Source organism: Hylobates moloch, unplaced genomic scaffold (genome assembly GCF_009828535.3).
Source record: "Hylobates moloch isolate HMO894 unplaced genomic scaffold, HMol_V3 SCAFFOLD_6, whole genome shotgun sequence".
NCBI classification, from domain to species: domain Eukaryota; kingdom Metazoa; phylum Chordata; class Mammalia; order Primates; family Hylobatidae; genus Hylobates; species Hylobates moloch.
In genome coordinates this window covers 52,536,585-52,563,211 of record NW_026652281.1, presented here as the reverse complement: position 1 = coordinate 52,563,211, position 26,627 = coordinate 52,536,585, and the positions used below count along the sequence as shown (strand labels likewise).

Sequence of the window (26,627 nt, the reverse complement as noted above, 5' to 3'; positions counted from 1 at the left end):
AATATTCTTTTATTTTGATACGCAGCATCTTGATGGGGCTTTTTTTTCTCCCAAGTAAAGAATTCGACACTCAAGTCTTTAATAAAAACATTAATGTATTATAAATATGCTTATATTATAAACCACAGTGTAAAGTCTAACCCACCAGAGGATGGATTTTCTTGTTCATTAAAAGTATGTAGTCAGTACATATATTCCACATCAATATTCATTTTATTTACTCTATCATGTAAATACTAGAAAATGACATTTTAATAGTAGCCCCCTTCTCTTTTTTTTTTAAGAAAGCAGAGCAATTCTTAAGAATTTTAAGAAAGCAGAGAATATGTAAACTAGACTCTGAGTTTTGTCAGATGAACTGTGCCATTAAATAGATAACTCAAGTTCTGTTCAGTGATATCTGTATTCAGATTTGCTCATTCATTTCAGCTGATTGGTCAAACACAGAATGTAAAACTTGGATGTTATTACTCTGCTTATTAGCAAGAAGCTTGGGGTAATCTGAAATGTCTGCCGTCTCTGGCAATGACCTATAAGGTTTTGCTTTGATTTCACCTTCAGCAAACATAGGCTCTGAAAGCACAGGCTCAGAAAAGGCTTTTCTACAATTTTCACTCTCTTCTCTGTTTTGCCTTACGGATTCTTCTTCCTGGAAGATGTTCTTTACCTTCTCCAGCACAGCATTAACACAGACTGCCTATACAATAAAAAGAGTTTGAAAAGTAAAGTTTCTTTTTAAGCTACTAACCACAGATTAAAAACATACAATATAGTGTTTCACATAAAGTCATTTAATCTACATAATCTAATAAAAACACTTTCAGGACCTTCAAGTACATAATATAATAAGCATTGGGAGATTGTTCTAAATAATACATTACAATCTAGACAGCAATTTAAAACCTAGTATGCTTCAATAAATATGTGTTTTACATCTTTTTCCCCCAGTTCATTAGATGTTTTACATCTTTATTCTCCTGATGTAATTAAATGAAACATTTTCTGAGAGATGGAATTTGTCCTCAAACATGGTTTTTCTCAAAGTAGTTTTTTTGTTTTAATTTTCTTCCCCCTAGACTTTGCTTATACTTACACGTACAATGAAAGGATATCAACATATCAGAATTTAGTAAGCTACTATCAGTGGTTTCTGAGCAAATACGTGATCCACTGTCCCCTCCAAAAATGCCACTCAGTACTTTAAGGAGAGGAGTGTCAAAAATAAAACAGAGAAAAATAACTTCAAAAATTCAGAACCACTAAGGACTGCATTAATTAAACTTACTCTGTAAGTTTACTAATGATGAAGATGATCATGATGCTAAGTATTTAAGGCAAGCAATGAGAAAAGAAAATTCATGAAATATGAGAAGACTTAAACCAGTTTATTTCACCAAAGAAATGCCTCAAGGTAATATAAAGGATTATAAACACTTAGAAGGTTTTCCTAAAGAGGTAACAGCAAAAGGATTGAGGTCCTCAGGCTTGAACAGCCTCAACTTCCTCTTGCCCTCCTGCCTCCTGCCTCCTCCTTCTTGCCTGCCTCTTGCTATAGAATTGAGGAACACAGACACTTTGCCTCACTTCCCTGCAGTTAGTTCATTAGCTACCCTGTAACTAATGAAATAAAATGGTATGTCTGCTGGGACGAAACTCAGAAAGGATTTTTGGAAAAGTTTTTCCTCCTATATAGACTGTCTTTTCCCTCTACCTATCTCCCTCTTCCTTCTTTGAACACTGATAGTATTGTGATGCTTGATCATGAGGCAACAAACCTAAGGACTAAAAAGTTTTTAGAAGAAAAAGAGGGAAAGACCCTGTTGTCTTAGGCTTTTAGGGCTGCTGTAACAAAATACCATGAACTGAGTAGCTTACAAACAATAGAAATTTATTTCTCACAGTTTTGGAGAGTGGGAAATCCGAGATCAAGGCACTGGCAGATTCAGTGTCTGGTGAGGGCTTGTTTTCTGTTTCATAGATGGTACCTTCTATCTATGTCCTCATATGGTGGAAGGAACAAGGCAGCTGTCTCAGGCCTCATTTCTAAGGGCACTAATCCCATTCATGAGGACTCTGCTCTCATTACCTAATCACCTCCCAAAGGCCCCACTTGCTAATACCACCACCTTGGGGTTAGATTTTAACGTAAGAATTTGGGGTAAGCACAGACATTCAGACCTGGGCTTTGATAACATTTCGGACGTAACTGTACAAACCTGGGAACTGCCTAACTCCCAACTTCTAATTAAGATATTTAAATATCTTTATCGATTAAGGTACTGTCATTCAGATATGCTTTGTTACTTGCACTCTTATGTATCCAGACCCAGCACTAGAAACCTTTGAAGTCATGACCTTTAGCTATAAACAGCCTCATCCATTTATCCAAAATACAATCATTCTCTATGAATTCATGTTGCGAAAAAGGTTGGAAAGTTCTATTTGAAACATTCTCTCTTCCCTCACCAACAAAAAATTATATCTGTGCACATTCTAACCACCTTTTTCCCAGTCTCAGAAATGAACGGTCTTGATCAAGGTAAATATCCTTCTATCTTTGTGTTTAACCTACATCCTACCATCTTCTCTATCAATTATTCCTTGTCTCTTCAGCCTCTTTACTCTTGACTGGATCTTCCCCTGCAATCTATAACATGCTTGAGTATCTTCCATCCTAATATTTAAAAATTGAAAATCTCTGGGAATCTGCTTCTCTATTGACTGCTACACACTGTCTTCTTAGTCAAACCAGAGTCTGTTTCCATGTTATTACCTTCTGTTCACTCTGAAACCTGCTTATTTCTGTCTTCCTTATCCAGTTATGCCACTGAAATCATTTTTGAGATGGTTAACCTCGACATCTTTACTACTATATCCAATGGACACTTCAAATCTTCATTTTACTTGACTTTTTCTGCTTGTATTTGACACTTAACTGTCACAACATCCTGAGTCTCTATTTCCTTGGCACTATTTCTCCTGATTTTCTTTCTGCCATTCTGATTGTTGCTGCTTGTCTCCCAAATGGATTCTTTTTTAGCTCACTTAAATATTGCTGTTCTTCATATTTCTGTTGACTTACCTGTCTTTTCTTTTGATATGGTTCCACTCATAGGACATTAACATCTAACATATATATTGTTTTCAAAACCGAAATTATAACCTGACCTCTCCCAGGCCTTAGATACATATATGACCAATTATCAGATCACCAAAAATTTGTTTCTGTTACCTGCTTATAAAGTTCATGGCATGATAAATTGTGTGAGATGATTTCACCAGCCTTTGAGAAATTGAAATCTAATTTTTGTGTTAGTCTAGTTTTTATTTCCCCATAGACATGTCATCCTATTCATTTTGTGCAATGTATTTGCATCCTAGCTTAGTTGAATGCCAATTTTGTATAAGATTCACATTTAAGATATTGAGCACTTCTTGAAAATTTAAAACAATGGCAAAATAGTTGATAAATTTAGTTTTTAAAAAACTGAATTAATATGTTTAAAAGTAAGTTCTACCTTTTTTCAAGGATATTTAGCTAGTCTTGACCCTATGCACTTCCCTATATATTTTAGATCTAGTCAACTTATACACACACACACACACACACACACAGGCACACACATCTGCTTGGCTCTTAATTGGGACTTCTTGTACGTTTTGATATTCATATAAAATATTAACAAAAATGTGTAAGAATGCTAACAAAAATGTGTAAGAATGCTAACAAAAAAAACCATAAAAATGATTAAAAGAAATTAAAGAAGACCAAACTAAATAGAAGGATATATTATATTCATGAACTGGAAAGAGGACTTATTCTCCCAGTTATTAAGATATAAAGCTCCTGTAATTAATACAGTGCTCAATTTGTGCAAGAATAGACAAATAGACCAACTGAATAGAACGGAGAATCTATAAACAGACTTATGTATAAAGGACACTTGATTTATGCAAAAAAGTATTCTAGGACAATAGAAAAGGGGCTTTTTTTAAGAAAAATAGATTAATTGGATACTCATGGGGAAAAACTTGACTCTTACCTCATATTAGTTCAAGATGGATTATAAATCTAAAGGTGAAAGTTAAACTAATAAAGCTTCTAGAATATAACAGAGGAGAATATTTTCATGACCTTAGGTATAAGTCAAGATTCTGTTTGACACAGAAAGCACGTAACATAAAGGAAAAGATTAATAAATTGGATGACATTAAAATTATGATATGCTTTTATTTATTTTGACTGGATCTCACTATTTTGCCCAAGCTGGTCTCAAACTCCTGGGCTCAAGATATCCTCCTGCTTCAGCCTTCCCCATCAGCCTCCTGAGTATCAGGGATTATAGGCACACACCACCATGCCTGGCTAAGAATTTCTTCTTTAAAAGACATTATTAAAAGAATGAAAAGGCAAGTCACAGATTAACAGAAGAAATTTGTCCATATATAATCAAAAAAGGACAGGCTCCTAGAATATGTTTTTTAAAGTAAAAATCAAAAATTGTTTTAAGAAAGACATCTCTCAATAGAAAAGCAAGAAGAGAATTTAACAGAAATTAACAAAGAAGATATCCAAATGTCCAACTAATATATGCAGAGGTACTCAATCTCATTAATAGTCAAGGAGATGCAAATTAAAACCACAATGTGGTTATACTACATACCCACAAAAATGGCTAAAATGGAAAAGATTGACAATACTGTCAGTAATGATGTGGAGCAATTTGGACTTAAAAAATCTGAGATTTGTGTTAATTGTTAAAAAACCATTTTAGAAAACTCTTTGGCAATATCTACTAGGTATCAGCACATGCATACCTTATGGCCTAGCAGTTTCACCAAAAGATATGTACAGGAATATTTATAGCAACCTTATTCATAGTAGCCAAAACTGGAAATAATCCAAATGTCCATCAGCAGTAGAATGGATAAATAAACGCTGATACAGTCAATCAGTTGAATACTACACAGCAGTGAAAATGAACAAACTACTGCTACAGGCAGTGAATGATCTTAAAACAGTGTTGGGCAAAAGACAAACACAAAAGAACGTAATATATGACTGTATTTATATAGAATTCAAGCAGTCAAACTATCAGTAGTAGTACAAGTCAAAATAGTGACATCCTGTATAGGAAAGGGTAGTGATTGTGAGGGGCAAGAGGCTTCTGGAATTATGGTGATGTTTTGTTTCTTGACGTGGGTAGTATAGAGATTAATAGATTTTGTGATAATTCATTAAGCTGTACACTTTCCTTTTTGTGTGTTACAGTTTTTTTAAGTGGCTATTAATAGAAAATAAAACCCTTATAATTAAAAAATCTTTTATATTTTTCTCATGCATAGCACTTGTAATCCAAAATATACTAATACCTGTGTTCCCCAAAGTGAGAGACCCCAAATGTTAGAATACTGAACTTTAGCCAACCATGGTACAATAGCTGAAACAAAACAGCTGTAGCTAAATAACAGTAAAACTAAAAATTCTTGATCAAAAATATTCAAGTGGTAATAATAAACTTTATAAAAATAAAATTTTAGTTATTTAAGCAAACTGGGTTTTGGTGGATTGACCTGGCTCATCAGAAAAGGAAATTTTTAATATAAAATTATTTTGTGTAACGAGACTGTTTGTGAATGGTAACATTAAATATTGTACAGTATACTATTGCACAGTATTATTAACATTACATAAGTAGATTTATTTCTAGATTCTAATAATTAACTTACCAAATAAATTAGTGCTGCATATGAAGCATATATTATGCTAGTTAAAGCAGTCTTTGCTGGAAAGGAGATGATTTCAAACAAAGAACCCTTTCTGACCTGCAAAAACAGAAAAGATTTTCTTAATAAACAAACATTTTCAATGTTTCAATGTCATATTGTACAATGTTACTATAAAATGAGAATTTATTTTTTTCTAAAGAAAGTCTTCTACTTTAGAGCTATCCAGGCTTTTTCGCATTGTGAAAATTGTTTATTTTTCCTTTTTTAACAAGAAGACACTTTCTTGTGCTAATCAAAACCTGTGACAAATCTATAAAAATCTTGCATTTCTGCGATCTAAATGACTAATTTTTCCCAATTACCAACTGTGCACACTAGGAGGTGCTGCTGTGCATATTAGAAAAACAGTCTTTCCTTTGTTCAAATTCATGTAATCATTCTTTACTAATTATTCACAACCTCAATTAAGTAAACAGCAATCAAAATAATAAGCTTTTCCTAGAGATTAATGACCTGCTTGGAAATGTTAATCATGAGACTGCTGAAGGCCAGCATTAACCTTAGATGATCATTAAGCTTCAGAAAATGTTCTGTGCTCATATGCAACAGGCTCTCATGAAACACAGAGAAGTTTAACACCAATGATGAAGTTGCCTCTCCTGTGTTTCTAGTTTCTGGCAGTAGGTGTACCGGCCTGAAACATAACATTTTAACATACTCAGTTATACTGTCTCATGGGCCACCTCTGTTGCCTTGAGCAAGGTATGAAATGAGGACTTTAGGAAAAACATTCCCTTTCCATTCAGCAGTGAAGTGACAGTTAGCCAGGCTCCTCTGAAGTAAGAGCCAAGCAACTTAATGGCTTCGATGAACTTCCAAAAGGTACAGGCTGTAACTGATAAAATCATATAAATGCACGGTAAAAACATGCACATAATGTTCATTAGACAATGTTCATTAAAGAGCTATAACATTGAAAAAACTAAAACAATGATTCCAGAATAGTTAGGAAAATTATGTTATATCCACTCAGTGGTATATTATGCAATCTTTTTATTTTTTCAAACCTTTTATGTATTTTTAATTGACACATTGTAATGGTACATATGTAAGGAGTATAATTTGATGTTTCCATAGAAGTCTATGTTATTTAATGATCCAATCAGGGTAGTTAGCATCTGTATCACATTGTGCATTTATCATTTCTTTGTGGTAAGAACATTAAAAGATCCTCTCTTCTAGCTATTTTGTAATACATAATATTTTACTGTTAACTGTAGTCACCCTACTGTGCAGTGGAACACCAGAATTTATTCTTCCTAATTGTAATTTTGTACCCATTTAACAACCTCTCACCATCCTTCCCTTTTCCTCTTTCCCTACCTAGTCTCTGGTAACCACCGTTCTCCTCTCTGCTTCTATGTATCAACTTTTTGTTGTTGTTGTTAAAATTTCACGTGTGGGTGAGATCATGTGGTATTTGTCTTTCTGTGCCTGGTTTATTTCATTTAATGTGATCTCCAGATTCATCCTTGCCATCACAAATGACAGAATTCTTTTTGATGGTTAAATAGTATTCAATTGTGTATATAAACCACATTTTCTTTATCCATTCACCTGTGGTTGGACACGTAGGTTGATTCTATATCTAGGCTATTGTGAATAGTATGCAGCCTTTTAAAAGGTACCTCTGGGCCGGGCACAGTGGCTCACACCTGTAATCCCAGCCCTTTGGGAGACTCAGGCAGGTGGATCACCTGAGGTCAGGAGTTTGAGACCAGCCTGACCAACATGGTGAAACCCCATCTCTACTAAAAATACAAAAATTAGCCAGGCGTGGTGCCACATGCCTGTAATCCCAGGTACTTGGGAGGCTGAGGCAGGAGAATTGCTTGAATCTGGGAGGCAGAGGTTGCAGTGAGCTGAAATCATGCCATTACACTCCAGCCTGGGCAACAAGAGCAAAACTCCATCTCAAAATAAATAAATAAAAGGTACTTCTGAAGAACATGTGATAACTTTTTGTTGAACGAACATTTATATGGCACTGTCTACCAGGTCCTTTTCAATGTACTTTATAAGTATTCACATTTAATTCTTAAAACAATCCTATGAAGTTGGTATTATTATTATCCTCATTCCACAACTGGAAAGCAGAAAAAAGAAAAGTAGGCAACCTGCCCCTGGTAATATAATTGGTAAGTAGCAAAGTGAGATTTAAACTGGAAATTGTACTCCAGGGCCCAAGTTGTTAACCTGATCGTTAAGCTATGCTGCCATGGGATTCACTACTGCTCACGAAGAGTGGTAAAGGACTGCATTACAGCGATGGACTCTGGAGTAAATAGATGTAGTTAATCTCTAGCCCCAGAGTTCTTGAGTAATGAAATCTTGGACAAATTAATTCTTTCCTCTAAGCTTTGTTTCCCTCATCTCCAAATTGAGAATAATAGCTAATGTTTATCTCATAGATTTGCTGTAAAGATAAATAAGAAAATGTTTGTAAAATTTTTAGTAAAATGTCTGTGCATGAGTAGTATTAAGGGACATTAATAGTCCCTTATTAGAGAGGGAATATTAATAATAGTAATAATAGAGAAAGATCAAGGTTCAAAATAGTAAGCATAACAAGTATGATTGATTCCATTTATATAACATACAAAAACAAGCCAAACTACGCTGTTGGAAGAAAAGGAAACAATTATCCTAGCAAGGGTGAGAATTAGTGACTGTAAGGCAGCATGAGATTTCTTGAGTGCTGCTTACCAAGATGTGTTCAATCTATGAAAATTTATGGAGCTATACACTTAATTTGTGCGTGATTCTGTATACTTCAGTATAAAGCTTAAAAATTCTACGTCCCATGTTTTTATGATGAAAATAAACACAATTAACATTGCATAGAAGAAGTTTGGACAGAAATGCACCAAAATTTTAATTGCTGTTATGATTTAGTTATGTGGCTTTGTATAGTTAACGTTTGTAGAACACTCATTACATGCTAGGTTCTATTCTACTGGCTTTCCTTGCATTGTCTCATTTTATCCTCTAACCTATGAAATAAGAACACAGGTTCAGGCTGGGCGCGGTGGCTCACGCTTGTAATCCCAGCACTTTGGGAGGCCAAGGGGGGCGGATCACGAGGTCAGGAGATCGAGACCACGGTGTAAACCCCGTCTCTACTAAAAATACAAAAAAAAAAAAAAAGAGAACACAGGTTCAGAGAAATTAAATTCTTTCTTGTTTTCTATATATTCTATGTTAGGTTGAAAGTACATATGGTATTTTGTAAATGAAATTATTAAAATATGTGTACATCCTGTTCTTGTATGCTCAGTGTTTGCTTAGTGCTGCCATTACTGAATGCAGAACAAAATTGCCCACTGCAATTTCCTTCTTCCCTCTTAAGTGACTTACAGAACAAGGAAACCAAGAATAGGATCTAGCCTAGTAGCTAAGAGTGGGGGGTGGGGGTGCTGGGGGTTGGGGAAAGGCTGTTTTCTTTCTTCTTCCTTTCTCTTCGGGCCGTACTAACTCCTAGATGTAGGGATAAGTAGGGAAAGTTTCTGCCCACTCCCTCCATAGGTCACCTGCAGCATTTCCCAGAATTCCTGGCTTCTCGAAAGAGTTTCCAGGAAATGAAGCAGCTGCTGCTTTTTCTCTCTAGAAAGAATCAAATTGATAGCATGCCTTTGAATCCCACTTTTAGGCTACACGGAGACAAATACACAAGTAGAGAGCAGACTCTCCAGGAGGAGAAAAAGCAGATATACCTCCTAGCAGAGTAAAAATGTTCTTGAGCTTGTGAATATATGATTTCATAGTGGGAGGTCCATGTTCAATCATTGATAGGCCATATACAATAAAAATAAAAGTTGTGTTGTATGGGTTGGATCTGTGTCCTCACCAAATCTCATGTTGAAATGTAATACCAAATACTGGAGGTGGGGCCTGGTGGGAGGTCATTGGATCATGGGGGCGGTTTCTCATGGTTTAACACCATCTCCCCTTGGTACTGTCATCAGGATAGTGAGTTCTCATGAGATCTGGCTGTATAAAAGTGTATGGCCTCTCCCACCTCTCTCTCTTCCTCCTGTTCCAGCCATGTGAAGTGCTGGTTTCCCCTTTGCCTTCCACCTTGATTGTAAGTTCCCTGAGGCCTCCCCAGAAGCTGATGCTGCCATGCTTCCTGTACAGCCTACAGAACCATGAGCCAATTAAACCTCTTTTCTTCATAAATTAACCAGACTCAGGTATTTCTTTATAGAAGGGCAAGAATGGACTAATACAGGTGTCTACATGAGAAATTACTCTTTCTGTTTTATTACATCTTTCTTTCTCAGGTTTTGTCCTTCACCTAAAAGTAATTAAAGCTGATTAGTTTCAAAATAAATTATGTACTTGATATATGTTATGCTTCTGAATAATTAATCTTTATATTGTTTAAGGGTCATATTTAATTATTTTAATGCTTTTAATAATTACTTTTTATTCCTGTAACAAGAAAATATATTTCGTCCAAAATATATGTGGCTTCTGGCAAGTAGCCATTTTTCAACTTTATGATTCACTTAAAAAACATGTTTTTCGTATTATAAACCATGCTGTTTCATTTTTATCTTGCTTTGAGCAGAAATAGTGTATGGTAAAAGCTAAGATAAAAAACAGGAGAAATTTGATAAGTGGCAGTCTTTAGATGATCTTGGCCTATTTCAAAATTTTTATCTCAACCTTGTTATATTAATTTCACTTTATGTGCATATTTGAGTTAAAAAATATCTTGGTATCAATGTTATGTTCATATATTTCTTTTTAAATTTGGTCATGTAAAACATGTAAAATACATGGATATTTGAGCAGTAAAAACATTTTGAACCTTTAATTCAACTTTTTCCACATAATTTTGACTGCCTTATCTCATAAAAGAAGTACGTGTGTTCATCTTATTTTCACTATTAAGATAAATCACACAAAAAACCCAACAGTGAGCAGTAAATATTCACTTATACATGACCTGAAGGTTGGAGAATTACCAGGCCCCATGTAGTTTACATTGTCCAAAACCACCCTGATGAGAGTTACAAGGGGAGTCATGAGGAAATTCTAACTCAGACAAATGTTGCAGGAAACACTGACTGCTACTTATAGAGAGGTCCAGGAAAAAAAGTATTCCTGTTAAGTTTGGAAAAGCTGCATGAATGTGTCTTTGCTTAGCAACTCACAACACCTTTGAATACAGGAAAGACTCCTGACTTTAAAGAAAGCTACCTGACTTTATTAACCCCAGTGTTAACATTCTGTAGAACATTGTTCTTAAACAAGCTTTTAATCCAGTGGTCCTGTAAAGGCTCAAATGTCCTAATCCCATTGCTAACGTGGAGGAATACTGTATGTCTTCAAGAGCCCAGGAGTTCTACTATCTAGAAAATACCCTCTTTCCCCGGGTCTAGATTATACCAGCCAAGTTAGCCTCATGGCAGGCCCATGTAGGACCTACAGAACTTCCTGATATTTATGAGGTTTATAGTTTAAACCCCAAATTGGAGTCTAACTTAGAGGGTGGGGTAAGGAAGAAACTTTACATAGGTAAGTTTCTGATCCTTATCCTGAAAAAAGAACACAAGTTCACTGGGATCCACCTACAGCCCAGGCATTGTAAACGCTGAGGATTTTCTTCACTTTAGTCCCTATCTTATCCTATACCATGCTGCAGTGTGTATACAAAGTAGAAACAGTCAACTCTAATGCCATTATAGGGATGAGTCTATCACAGGAAGAGCTCTTGGTCCTGTGGCTCTGCATTGGCCTGCCAGAATCAACAACGATGTCTGGGAGCTGACGTGTCTTGGCTGAAGTCAGCATTCAAGGCGATTATCTAGGTCACTGCAGCCTAGAGCGGCTGCGGACTCCACTCAGGCAGGCAACTCACAAGGCTAAGCAGATGCACCATTCTGTAAGTACTGGCACTGGAGATGTTGAAAACTACCAGGAAATTCTCTACTAAGAGTTTTCCATTCCTGAGGCTTTTTATAGAACTAGCCACAATCCTATCACTGCAGTCTCATTTCTGCAGAACCTGGAGGGGTTTGAGGAATAATTTTATTCAGCATCCATAGCGCCAAGTGCAAAAGAACCCTCTTCTAACAAGGTGGCAAGCTGGAAAGGCTTGACCCCAATCATCTGTGCACATGTCTCAGGCCATTAGAATCGCTTTAGGCCATTCCTGCCAGTTGGGTCTTTGGGAGGCTTCTATTTGGCACGACATTTCAATACGCTATGACATATTAAGCATGCTCTAGAGCTGAACATCCAAGCAGAAAGACCCAGGTGGATGGCAGAGGGAGCTCCTGAGCCAGTGTCCATTCTTCACCTTGAGGAGACCATTACTGGATGCTGCATCTCAGAACTCCCCATGTCGAAGAGCTGAAACACTATTCTAGTTATTGTTTGTGTTCTAATGAAAATGTTCCTCTATTTCTTTGTTTCTGAAAGAAGTCACCTGCCTCACTGGTATTCTCAGCCATATAACAGAGAGTTTTGGTAGAGCTATTTAAGGTGTTCCAGCTACAAATGCATTTTTTCATCATTTGTCATCCACAAAACAGTGACCAGACAGAACACATCCAGAAGATATTTGAAAGATACCTTCAGATAAGTTAACCAGGCCACTTACCTTCTTACAGCTAAGTTTTCCTAGAGTGATATCTTTCATGCAACCACAAAGCATATCCCCTTGAATAGTCCTTCCAGCTTTCACCCCTTTTACTTCCCCACACAAAGCTCCATCTGAGACAGACAGTTTGACAATTCTTAAAAGAATTCATGCTGGAATCCACTCTGGATAAGCTGAACTCTGTCTGATGTGGCTTCTCATACTACTGCACTTTCCTCTCAGCACACTGTGGTGCCATGGATACACTCCATTTACAGACCAATCCATTGACCTCTGCCACATCTCATACATTCCGGTTGTACCTTTGACTCTCCAGGCCATTGTCCTCATAGTCAGTTCTGCTTCTGTCCTCACTGAGCCTTTGAGATTTGAGAAACGTTGTTTACTACAACTTAGTTTTCCCTCACTAGCAATTCTGATTATCAACCCTAGCTACTGTATACTCCCCACATAAAGCTTCTTCCTAATCCCCAGCCTCCAAGGACCCTGGAACCTCTGACCTGGGACTGTTCTCACTTGTCTCACTCCAGCCATATGGAACTACTTACGTTCTCCGAGTAAGTCATGTTCTCTCTCACCTCAGTGTCTTCGTATATACTGTTCTTTTCTTGGAATGATTCTCCTACTTCTCATCTGGCTAATTCCTCCTCCTTCAAGACTCAGATTCAGTATCCTATCTCTAGAATGTCTATATGGACCACTCTTTGGAATGCTATGTCTCTTCTTGATGCTTCGGTAGTGCACTTTGCATACTTTGATCATCCACTTGCTACATCCTACTGACACTGTTTGCTTATTTGTCTGTGAGCCCCACAGTCCGTAGGGTAAGGGTGAGACATCTCTGAGTCCCTGGTACCTAATCTAGTGATTTTGCATATCAGCTTTTCAATAACTTTTGTTGTTGTTGTTTTTGAGATGGAGTTTTGCTCTTGTTGCCCAGACTGGAGTGCAGTGGCATGATCTTGGCTCACTGCAACCTCGCCTCCAGGGTTCAAGCGATTCTCCTGCCTCAGCCTCCTGAGCAGCTGGGATTACAGGTGCCTGCCACCAAGCCCAGCTAATGTTTGTATTTTTAGTAGAGACAGGGTTTCACCATGTTAGCCAGGCTGGTCTTGAACTCCTGACCTCAGGTGATCCACCACCTCGGCCTCCCAAAGTGCTGGGATTACAGGCATGAGCCACCGCACCTGGCCGCTATTTGTTGACTAAATAAAAATGTAGAACTATATTTCACTTGCAAAAAATTTAATCATCTTAAAACTTGGAAGATATTAAGAATTAAAGCTGAAAAACATCTGGTTCCATACACATGGCAGACTGAGCTAATGTGGAGCATCTCACACAAAAACACCTAGAAATGTTTTAGGGTACATGTACCCTAAAACTTAAAGTATAATAAAAAAAGTAAAAAAAAAAACCACCTAGAAATGCTATAAAAATGACATTCAAAAGATGTAATACAAAATTGAGCTTACAAAAGGGAAAGGGACCTTTCCCCCATCCCCAATTCCAGTAACAAAAAGGGAACGAAAAACCAGAGCAGCAAGTGTGTGAGCTTATATCCCAGGAACTCTGGAGATGTTACTGGACCCTAAAGTAATGGTTGGGTGCTTGAGTATTAATACAGAGACTGGATATGAGACTTGGATAGATGTGAGGTGGGGATCAAGCCTTTGCAGAACTGCAATTTCAGTGAAATTGGGACTCAAACACTTGCATCCACCAGTACAGTAAGAAAGTAAGGAAGCTGGTCTCCATGTGGGACTCCCATGAGAGATTAAAATTCCAAGCTTTCCCCTTATAAAGGGATCTGAATTTACCCTATCAGTGTGATGCAGGGAATCCTAAGCTAAAAAAACATAAAGATTGGTCTCAGGATGCTGGTATCCCTGAAGCAACAAGCACAATTTCTCTAGAGGGACAGTTTCACCACCAAGGCCAAAAGAGGTTTTTTATTTTTTAGAAACAAAACTCTGAAGTTCTTTTCTTTTCAAGTTTCAGTTAAAATTATAAGAAAATTATAAGTGAGATGCAATATAGATCACATAAGAGAATAAGGGCAAAGAAGAGATTTCATAGTCATGGATTTTAAATTAATGTCAGCAAAGATAGTCACAGTTAACATCTTGACCTTGCACAAGTCACTTAGTCCCTAAGCCTGTTTTTCTTAGGTTCCTGGAATTAGTTATCACACTTGATCTCTAAATTTACCTCAGAAACTCATTATCAGTCAAAGTAAAAAGGCAAACAGATTATATCTCTTAGTTCTCATTACTGGATAAAAACACACAAATTCAACTGGAAAGACAGATTTTTTTTCTTGCCACTGAAATTTCATGAATGTTGGGAGATAAGTCTCCATGGATTTCTCTCATTCCTGTGCAGATTGGCCCTTCTGAGCAAAGGACATGTTTGAATAGTAAACAGCCTTGCAAAGTAGAAAAAAGTATGTCCCTCTAGAGAGACATGTATCTCCCTGAACATGTCATAGGCCACTAAAAATAAAGCCCTCTCCTTTTTCCCTGAAACATGTACTTATATTCCAGGGTAATGAATAATTAATCTCTCTCTCTTTCTCCCTCTCTCTGTCTCTCCATCTGCATATCTTTTTGGAGAGGAGGCTAGGGAGATGTGGCAGTGTCCCTATAAAAAGTCCCCAGGGTCTCCTGATTTCAAGGTTCCTCTCTCCTGTGATGCAACATACTGTGTGCACAGGCAACATTTGGCCCACATCACATTGCCCTAAGGAATTTAAGCTTAGGGAACCAGCACAAGATACTGCTCTGGCTGACGCTTTTGCTGTGAATAATAAACCATGTGTTCGTGGGCCCAAGGCTCGTTTGTGTGTGTGTGTGTGTGTGTGTGTGTGTGCATGCGCATATGTGTGTGTACAATTGTGGCAGGCTAATTTGTTAGTTTGTGGATAGTGTAAGATCTCAGATCCTTCACAGTTCTGACTTAGCAGAGAAGCAAAAAGGAAGACCCTGAATAGCATAATGGCCTGTGTCTTTAAACATGATTTCATATTAAATACAGGAATATTCTTCAAAAGACATTTCTTCTACCAACCCTCTATAAAAAACTACAGGTTTGACAATGCAAGGAAAGAAACATGAAGTCAAAACATTAGGTTTAGAAAGATATTTCAGTGGGGATTTAAGATAATATGGTTTACCTTTGTTTCTTTTTTGCTTTTTCTTTTCCTTTTTTTCTTTTTCTTTCTTTCTTTCTTTTTTTTTTTTTTTAGACAGAGTCTTGCTCTGTTGCCCAGGCTGAAGTGCAGTGGTGCAATCTTGACTCACTACAACCTCTGCCTCCCAGTTCAAGTGATTCTCCTGCCTCAGCCTCCTGAGTAGCTGGGATTACAGGCACACCACCATGCTGGCTAATGTTGTATTTTTAGTAGAGACAGGGTTTTGCCATGTTGGCCAGGCTGGTCTCAAACTCCTGAGCTCAAAGGATCCGCCCGCCTCAGCCTCCCAAAGTGCTGGGATTACAGGCATGAGCCACAGCTATGTTTATTTTCAGTGATCTAAAGATACAGGATTAAGGTTTGTAGTTCATAAAGAATCTAGTGGTTGGCAAACACAAACCATTTTTTACTTTCTCAGACATCAGAAATTATAAAAGAGCCTTTTATAAATGCTGCTTTCAGGCAATTTGTAGCTAAAATATATGATGGCTTTCTAGAAATGTCAAAATCTTTCATTAAAGATAGACTCCAACATAAAGGGTATTCATTGATTTCAGCTATCCAGGATCCATTTTTTACCTTCTTGAAGCAACCCAGATTTTTGTTTGAGGATTCCCCCATTCCACACCACTCTCAGGTCATGTGGTGACAGAGCTCCAACGCCAGTTCTAGGGATAAGCAGGTAATCAAGTTCTAGGCCAATGAATGCATCTCATGTCCTTGGTTTAGAGGTAAGCACTGAGAACACAAGCCATGCTCTTAGAATGAACCTGGAGACTTTGCCTTTGGGGTCAGGGGTTTTCTCTCTCTTTTTTTTTCTGCTGGAATTGAACCTGGAAGAATATAGCCAAGGAACAGCTGCAAAAATTATCTTGCAACTATGAGGGGAAAGTCAGCCTAATAATGGAGTCAAGACAGAAAGTAGAACCAAGACACTGGGCAAAAGCGAGAAAGGATCTGGAAGGTATCGTTTGAATACCTGTATCCAGCCATGTCGGGAATCTTAACAGCTCTGGGTTGCTTAAGGGAGCTAACACATCTTCTTTTTTGGTTTAACTGCGTTGGAGCCTCATTTTCTTCTCCTTCAACAAAGAGTTCAAATTAATTTGTCCTGCAGTTTGGATGCCAGAATTGCAAAATTCTGAATCTTTTGTAGTGACATTTAGGATGCTTTATATAATGCCCAAATTGAAAAACTCTGAGTTCTGTGCCATGAAGTTTAGAAAGCAAGAAATTGATTCCAAAAACGTTTTAAGAGTTGTTGTCTTCAACAAAATATAACAGAGTCTCAATAAGAATGTAGAAAACATAATTTGAATTTATAGGTAAATATACTCAATATATTATGTCAAACAAAGGTTGCCTTGGAAACAAAACAAAGTTATGAGGAAAAAGGAACAAAACACAATAATTTTTAAGGCTAGCTGTAAGATTTCTGTTAGATTTAACATAAATGGTAATTTACATGCATATATTTAAGTTGCACCATTTGAAATGGACAGTTTCATATAGTTCAATTAAACAATAAGGTAGAAAAAAGTCCACATTGCATTATATTTTAAAAAGGCCCAACCATTCATTTCTCTTATCCAAGTATATCTGTTTTACACATAGGACAATCAAGTTCACCACATTTTATTTTTCAAGTTCTGCAAATTTAAAAGTTTCTTAAAAAGGGGTCCTTGTGCATATGCAGTATTCCCTTACCTGCATGTTATATAGGGGTTGCCTCGGCGCATTAACTTCCCTCAGCAGACGACCAGATATGTCCCTTAGCTCTAAAAGTCTGCATGCAAGCTGAGGATGCAGAAGTTTGGCCACGGATTTGGAGGATCTGGATATGCTGTTTAATCCGCGAATTAATGTTGCTCGATTAATCTTAGCTAAAGCAATAGCCATCCTGATTTTGGATGTTCTCTGCGCAGGTTCTCTTTTCTGAAAAAATAGGCCTTTGAAAAGTAACTGATGTGTAATCTCCAATGCATTATTAAAACTACTTCTGGCAGAGACTGACTACTATATAACTACATTGTGCATGGTGTCATGCATATATTCAACATCCAATAATTCTGTCCCCCAGTGAAACTCCTTGAATTCCCTGCCATGTACTTAAATCTTTTGTTTTTTAATGGAATTTCATTCTTGTGGCCCAGGCTGGAGTGCAATGGCACAATCTCAGCTCACTGCAACCTCTGCCTCCCAGGTTCAAGCAATTTTCCTGACTCAGCCTCCCCAGTAACTGGGAATGCACGCGAGCACCACCACGCCCAGCTAATTTTTATATTTTTAGTAGAGATAGAGTTTCACCATGCTGGCCGGGCTGGTCTCCAACTCCTGATCTCTGGTGATCTGCCTGCTTCAGCCTCCCAAAGTACTGGGATTATAGGTGTGAGCCACCACACCCGGACTTTAAATCTTTATATATATATTTCCCCCTGGGATAAATATCAAGAATTGAAGTAATCAGCCAGAAGATATAAATGTTTCATTTTCCTCCTAGATTTACATATTTTGTGCACTGAATTTTTACTTAAAATTTTTTTTTTGAATTTCAATGGGTTTTTTGGGGAACAGCTGGTATTTGATTACATGAATACGTCCTTTTGTGGTAATTTCTTAGATTTTGCTGCACCCATCACCCGAGCAGTGTACACTGTATCAAATGCACACTGAATTTTTAAAGAACTATTAAGTAAACAAGAATTCTCTTAACTGATTTCTCCATTTGAGCTCTACTCTTTAAATATATATCTTGCTTTTCTTTTTTTATTTTCTTCTTGCTACAGCCATGCCCATTTCTTTGTCATTGACAATTATAATGCTGAACTTTACTCTTCTATATTTGTCAAACTAGCCTGTCAGAAAATCTTACTAAATTCTTTCTCTACCTTGTCCCAGAATTTGACCACTTCTCATTACCCCCAGTACAGTACCCAGTCTATTATATTTGAATTCTACCATCATGTATTTTCCAGATTAGTGAATTTGCCTCCTAAGTGGTTTCTCTGCATCCACCTTTGCCTATTTTCATTCTGTTCATCAATACACCAGCCAGAGAGATCTAATTAAAACTTATGTCAGATCATATTTTCCTTCTACTCAACTGTTTCAGTGGCTTCCAGTTGCTCTCAGTGTAAAAGCCAAAGTACATACTGTGATCCACAAGGCCCTACAAAGGTTGTCTTTTCTTCACCTGTTCAGCCTCATCTTTTTCTCTTTCCTTCCCTTCCCTAAAACTTGTTGAAGTTTTTAAGTGTCTGGGATTTTGCACTAGCTATGCTATTTGATTCCTTAAGCATCCCAAGGTTCACTCCCTCACTTCCTTCACATCTTCATTCAAGAATTGCTTTCCCACTAAGACCTTCTTGGTCCCTCTACCCAAATCATCAATTGTGCTCTCTATCCCTGCACCTTGATTTTGCATCTCTTCTCTGCTATAGTTTTTCTTCTCCGTAACACTTACACTAATGTACTATATTATTTATTTTCCTTGTTCATTGTTTTTTACTTGACTGGAATATAAATTGTAAGTGTTTTATATCCATTTAGCTTGCTTCTTTTTCTCCAGAGCCAAAGTAGTGTCTGGCATGTAATACGCACTCTATCTTTGTCAGAATTAATGAATGAAGAGTATCAGAAAATAAAACAAATTAATCTTGAGAAACATCAAAAAAATACCAAATATTAGAAACCACACAGAAAGTTTTCAGTGCACAATTCTATAACTTTCACAATAATGATAATTCTCCACGAGAAACAACTCACCAAAGACAAAAATATAATTGAATTAGCATTCTAGTGACAGTCATAGTCTTATTACTTTCAGAAACCTAAATGCCATCACAGGTAATTTCCCAACATCATTGGTGCCTTCTTAGCAGTTTTTTCACACATTAACAGTAACCAACAACAAAAAAAAAGCATAGAGAATTCAGAAAAGTACATCTAAGGGCATAAAACTCCAAAATTTTTGGCATGGATTCTAATATGTCCTGTCTACAACTTCTATTTTGTAGTATATGGTTAAGTACAAGATAACAGAAAAAAGAGATATTCATCCTTCATATTTAAAAACTCACAAAAATTGACCCTGTTTATCCTAAAATATTTTTCTCTTATTCCAAGAATGAGCATCTAAATTAAAATTTTTTAGATACCCAATTGTAGTACATAATTTAAAGGTTTACTATTTTAAATTCATCATATGGAAATCTTTTGAAATTTGAAGTGTAAAACTTTAAAAATTACTCTTTACTAAGGAAGTAGATACTAAGGCTGTTGTCTGGGCTGGTTGGGACAGAAGGGGTGGAAAGAACTGAACCCCAGAAGCCATCATCTCAAGCCAAGATTCTAAAATTAACTTTCTGGCCAGGCACCATGGCTCACGCCTGTAATCCCAGCACTTTGGGAGGCCAAGGTGGGCAGATCACTTGAGGTCACGAGTTTGAGACCAGCCTGGCCAACCTGGTGAAACCCTGTCTCTACTAAAAATACAAAAATTAATCTGGCATGGTGGTGGGCACCTGTAATCCCAGCTATTTGGGAGGCTGAGGCAGGAGAATAGCTTGAACCCAAGAGGCAGAGGTTGCAGTGAGTGGAGATTGCACTATTGCACTTCATCCTGGGCGACAGAGTGAGACTCCATCTCAAAAAAATAAGTAAAATAAAATAAAAGTAACTTTCCTAGCCTCAAAAAGAAAATTTCCTTCAAAATCTATCCAGGAAGAACGATTTAGTAATCATTATTCTGGTTGTATTCTAGATATATTCCTCTATAAAAATTCCATCATCACTCCCATCAAATCTTTTTTTGTTCTAGGCCAGCAAGATGGCCTTTTCCTAAATAAATACATGCCTGGGGGCGGGGGGTGGGGGGGGAGATTTAAATACTAATCACAAAATTTAGAATTTTAAGATACAACCCAATTAATAAAGCCATTTAAGAATTTTTAAGACCATTCCTTTCACTGTTTGGGAAGTATGGATCATCCTGGAAATAAAAAAAATTTGCAGCACTTACAATCTAATCTTTTAAAAATAATCTGCTTAACAACTGAGTATTAGTAATGTTTTCCACATAATTTATATTTGAAGGGTAAATAACTTCAAATATGTGATAATATCCCCTAACTACTCAAGTTTCTTGCCAATCTCAGCAACACATTCTTCAAAGGAAATAGTGGGAAAACAGCAATATTAAGTGTTTTGAAAATGAGAAATAAAGTAACTAATTATGTTCCTATTTGAGTTGGATAAAGTTCTATAAGGAAATTACTTCAATTAGTTGGAAATAGGAACTCACAGCTTTATCTTTGGGGATCACAATATTCAATTGATGTCACCATAAACTATGCTTATGGTTCTAATGATGAGGCTATTCAGAAGGTAGAAATGAATGAATGAAGTTGCCATTTCTTTGATTAAATAAAACCCCGGTTTCTCTGATTTCAGCAATGGTGGGAGAATCAAAACTTGAAAATGATAACAAGGTTTTCCATGCCTGTCTCTGGCTTCCTAGGATTCACCCTGAGCCTTCTAAGTAACTACTACTGTGCTGGCCTGAGCTATTTGACATTGACCAGGCATGTACATCTGCCCATCTCTTTCCTTCCTACTCCAGAGCATAGCCAAAATAGTCTCCAGTGTTTCAAAAGACTTTATACCAAGGCTAGGGGAATGCAAAAAGGGGGAGCAACTGGATGCCAAGTCTAAGATACAGCATTAGAAAACCCAGTTTGCCCTCAGAAACTCTTAAGCCTTACCTCTCATGCTTAGCTGATCTGACCAGCATTTGGATGCCATCTTAGCACTGTGCCTGCAGATTCCTACACTTTAGTATCACCCCTCCTCAAACACTAGACCCGAGAGAGGGCCGGCCAAAGGCAGAAAGCAGTTGCTTCCCCTGACACTAAGACCAACCTTCCAAGTTCTGGTGTCCTGTATCTAATATGACTGCCTCTTCCTATGATGACTGATACTGGGAATGTCCACTTCCCCCAGGGCTATTATCTTACAGGCTAAATCAGTATTGTCTTCTATTATACCATCTAGGAGTCCATTCTACAAGTCCCAGAACTCTACTTTAGCTAAGGGAGTTCAGCAGGTCCTGACAGTTAAAACTCATCCGATTCAATGGTAAATAAGAATGCATATCAGTTAACTTTGTTGTTGTTGTTGTTGTTGTTGTTGTTGTTGTTGTTTTGAGATGGAGTCTCACTCTGTCGCCCAGGCTGGAGTGCAGTGGCGCAATCTCGGCTCACTGCAACCTACGCCTCCCGGGTTCACGCTATTCTCCTGCCTCAGTCTCCCACGTAGCTGGGACTACAGGCGCCCGCCACCACGCCCGGCTAATTTTTTGTATTTTTAGTAGAGACGGGGTTTCACCATGTTAACCAGGATGGTCTCCATCTCCTGACCTCGTGATCCGCCTGCCTTGGCCTCCCAAAGTGCTGGGATTATAGGCCTGAGCCACCGTGCCTGGCCCAGTTAACTTATTTTTAGAAATGTATGGGCTCAGTAATTTGAATCATCTGCATATATAACGATTACCTTCTATTCAGAACAGAAAATTATTTTTGCTAAATAAGAATTTAAGTCACAGCAACCATTATCGGTGAATGAGGGGTTCCACATAAGTAAATTTTCTGGGTAACTAAAATTTTATCCACTTAGTGTTGGCTAAATTTTTACTGACATGCAAAATAACTTTAAAAAATGTATCCCATACTTGACGTCTTTGAGGATTCTGACTGCTGCTAATTCCTCTCTCCTTTTTCTCTCCACTTCTATGGCTTTCATAGAATTTCATTCTCTTCATTCTCTTCTTTTCTCTGATGCCCTGCTAACCCTTTAAACAATGGCATTGTCGGGGGTTCTATCCTATGCCCTAATGTTACTACACAATCTTCTTGAGCAGTGATGATTGCCATTTTGGTTTAAATGTACACTATAGTTAGTTAAATACATGGTTTAACTATACACTATAACAACACACTATGCACTGATGACTCCCAAATATACATCTTCAGCCGGACTTCTCTTGAGCTTCCAACCTACGTATGCAATTTATAACTCAACTCCAAGGCTTGGACAGGATGTGGCATGACCCCTTAAACTGTGATCCAATCAAACTCATTATCTCCAAAGCTGCTCTTCCTCATCTTGTCTTTGGTCCTAGTTAACAGGATCACTATTCTTCTAGCCACCCACAAAATCCAGAATCTTCCTCAACCTTTACACATTCTCTCTCACCCCACACTGTCAGTTTCAAAATATGCTAAATATCTCTTGTGCTCAACCCATTCTATTCCCAATGTTAATGTCCTTGTTCTTAGCTGTCATTTGCAACAAAATCTTCCTAGAAGCTCTGCCTCCATTCGGATCTCATTACCACTAAAAAAGTATTTTCGATGTGCAAACTGAATGTCATTTCCAAGCCCAAAATGTTTCTGTGACTGATATCTGTGTTACATATAAGAGAAAGTCCAGTCTTTTTCACATGGCATACAAAGACCTCCAGCCCTTTTTCTACTATTTCCTATCTCAACCCTTCTATCCTACATGCCTTTAATTTATATTTATTTGACATTTTGGAAACATGCTATTTTTTGGCCTAACCCCCACTGCCAATGGAATATGCTCCCCTGCCCATACCCACTGATCCCACCCTTTTCTTTACCTTGAAAACTACTATTCCTCCTTTGGGACCCAACTTAAAAGCATCCTTCCTCCATGAAGCCTTCTCTGACCTTCCTCAGTAGAGTCATTCACTCCTCTAAATTAGATATAGAGATGTAACACTTACCATAGTCTAATGCAATTACTAATTTACAACTCTATCTCCATTAGATTAAGCTGATTGGCAGAAAGGATCGAGTCTTGTTTATCTCTGTATTTCCTCTCTCCAGTCCCAAGCAATAGTGAGGTGTTTAGTAAATGTCTGATGGCTGGTTGTCTGCAGGCACGGTTAAAGTTAGCTCTAATACCCCTCCTTTGCAATGAAATATGTATACTTTGTGATCACTGTGTTACTCAGAGTGCTTTTTGTTAACTGCCAGGTTTTGGTTATACAGCTCATGTTTGACATTGCCAAGAGTCTGACTTCTGGATAAGTGGATTGTTACTGTACCATGTACCTTCACAGCATATTCTATTCCAACTATGATCAAAAGGACCAAACCACATTTTTCCATTAAGAGCTCCTTTGAGTAAATTAGGTTTAATTTAATTTTAATTTACTCCTTTGAGTAAATTAGGTTACATGTGTTCCCTAAACAAGTTGTTACTTTTTCCTGACTTTATGTCTCTTCAAAATATACACCTCCCTCCTCCTTCACTCCCAATATTTTACCTGTTTCAAATCCTTTTTGGAACAGAGGTTTAAAAAATATACAGGTATACCTTATTTAAATTGATACTACTGTTTTCTTTCCTTATTAAACACACATCCATGTTGTATTTATCTTTCCATTGTTACAATTTATCTCAAGTTTTTGCACTGATTTAATTGATACAGATTTTTGCTAAAGTGTATCTAGGTATTTTTCTGATTTTGCATTGCAATTGTAGTGATGAGAGACTGCCAGGTGTTTACCCTAATGACATAGTTATTGTTTTTAAACTTAATTCTCAATCTACCTCACTTCTTGGTCCACAATCTCTCTGCTTCCCAAAGACCCCTCTTAATGAGTAATATTAGAAATTTGTTTTTCTGAGGCAAAATTAGTGTTTTCTAAAGTTTTGAGCACTGATCTCAAAATCAAGCATTAAATAATTGGTATGATACTAAAAATAGAATATATTTTTTCTATTCCTTTTAAAGGTTATAAAATCACATTACCTGATTAGACTGTGATAATCTTAGGATGGTGGGAAATTCGTCTTTAAACTCATCTACAAAGTCCATGATTGCTTCCTGGATCCCCTCGACTAAGACAAAAAGAGGTTAGGAAAAAGAAAACTTTGAAAACGTCCCCTAAATGTTTCAAAAGAACATGAAACACTTGATCAAATTCCTAGATGACTGGGAAAGTAAAGGAACCCTAGGGGATCTTTTTTTTTTTTCGCTCTGTCGCCCAGGCTGGAGTGCAGTGGCGCAACCTCGGCTCACTGCAAGCTCCGCCTCCCGGGTTCACGCCATTCTCCTGCCTCAGCCTCTCCAAGTAGCTGGGACTACAGGTGCCCGCCACCACACCCGGCTAATTTTTTTGTATTTTTAGTAGAGACGGGGTTTCACCGTGGTCTCGATTTCCTGACCTCGTGATCCGCCTGCCTCGGCCTCCCAAAGTGCTGGGATTACAAGCGTGAGCCACCGCGCCTGGCCATAGGGGATCTTATTCCCAGTTGTTCCCACACCCATACGCCCATTACAACAAGATTGTGTGTACTTCTTCCAGAAAAGTTCTTCAACACCTGCCCACATATCCCTCCAACAGGTTTGATTGGCATGGTGAGTTCTTGGTTGGGTTCCTAGTGCTTAACAAGCTTGCAGGCCCAGGTAATGCTTGTCCTAGTCTGCCATTAGTAAAAGATGAGGGTAGCCTTCCACTTGGGAAAGCCAGCAAGGACAGAACTCACAGCTCAATGCTGAAATTCTTTGTTACTGCACAATAGGCTTCGGAGAACCTGCTACAGAATCTTCTGACATCACTCTGGCAGTGAGAGGAAGAAGAGTGTGTTTGGAGGCATAAGGGAAGGAGTGAGGGGATTGAATAATAAAGTACACTAAGGAGTTCTATGAAATAAGTTGAAATTTGTCCCAAATTCTGCAGTGATACCGCAAATAATGGATCATCTGAGAACAAAGGTCCATTTGAAAAAAAACTGGTGTGTGCTTTAAAAGAAATGCTTTATATATGATGCCAAATAGAAAAGAAACACCAGCAGTGACTTCAGAAAGACTTCTGAATAGATTGTTTTTGCTTCACCAATGAGGATCACTAGGTCAAACTCAGGCAAAACTGTAAAGTCTTTGGTTTCTCTGCTTTATAATCTCAATCTCTTTTCTTCTTCTTTTACCCTCCTAGTATCCTCACACGTCAGATGACCATTAGCTCCCCTGACCAAATACGGGAAGAACTTGATACCATGCAGACTTGATTGACTGCCTAGTTTTATATACATATATATATATACACACATATATATATATATCTATATATATACACATATATATAGATATATATATATATATATATTTTTTTTTTTGAGACGCAGTCTCGCCCTGTCGCCCAGGCTGGAGTGCAGTGGCGCAATTTCAGCTCACTGCAACCTCCGCCTCCCGGGTTCACGCCATTCTCCTGCCTCAGCCTCCCAAGTAGTTGGGACTACAGATGCCTGCCACCACGCCCGGCTAATTTTTTGCATTTTTAGTAGAGACGGGGTTTCACCATGTTAGCCAGGATGGTCTCCATCTCCTGACCTCGTGATCTGCCTGCCTCGGCCTCCCAAAGTGCTGGGATTACAGGCGTGAGCCACCGCGCCCAGCCGACAGCCTAGTTATATTTTAGTGTGAATGAAATAGTTGGTTAACCTGAATCCCATTCTAATTTGAAGCCCTCATATTTAATTGCAGCTAGACCACTTTCTTCAGCAAGCATAAAGCCACGGCTGCTGAAAGTTTTTTCAGCAGAACAGTTTGGGAAAGTGAAATCTTCATCCCAGGATTCCTCTAGCATGGGAAGCCTGAAAATCCCCAGCTCTCATGGTGTTCTTAGTCCACAATCTGCCTTAGAACACCCTCCACCATACCACATTCACCTCTCCTAACCAAAATAGAACCTGCTTGCCTCTCATGACTCTCATGCTTAAGATAACAATGCCCTTAAGATTTGGAAAGTGCAATCCATTGGTAGAAAGAAAATCATACTAGACAATGATGAATACACATGCTGGGAGTCTATGAGATAATGAAATACTTTATCTGTCCTAGCAAGATAGTTGGTCATCAGCATCCACTGCAGAGGAACACCTGGCAGATCCTTCTCTTTCTGGTCTTCTTCCCTGTTCTCCATTCTCCTCCCTTCCATCATC

General features: G+C 37.8%; 1 protein-coding gene across 2 annotated transcripts; it reads right to left on the bottom strand.

The window, feature by feature from the left end:
- Positions 1–194: 194 nt before the first annotated feature.
- On the bottom strand, positions 195–25,178 carry SPATA9 (spermatogenesis associated 9). 2 transcript variants are annotated; one of them, XM_032156799.2, is made up of 5 exons: positions 24,983–25,178; positions 24,436–24,524; positions 17,304–17,531; positions 5,731–5,826; positions 195–697 (listed from the first exon to the last, which is right to left on the bottom strand). In XM_032156799.2, exons 1-5 carry the CDS (start codon positions 25,041–25,043, stop codon positions 407–409), a joined length of 765 nt encoding a protein of 254 aa, XP_032012690.1. In that variant the 5' UTR covers positions 25,044–25,178; the 3' UTR covers positions 195–406. The 2 variants fall into 2 exon arrangements, with proteins under 2 accessions (XP_032012690.1, XP_058296690.1); XM_058440707.1 differs by having other exon boundaries at positions 25,008–25,141.
- Between the last annotated feature and the right edge of the window lie 1,449 nt (positions 25,179–26,627).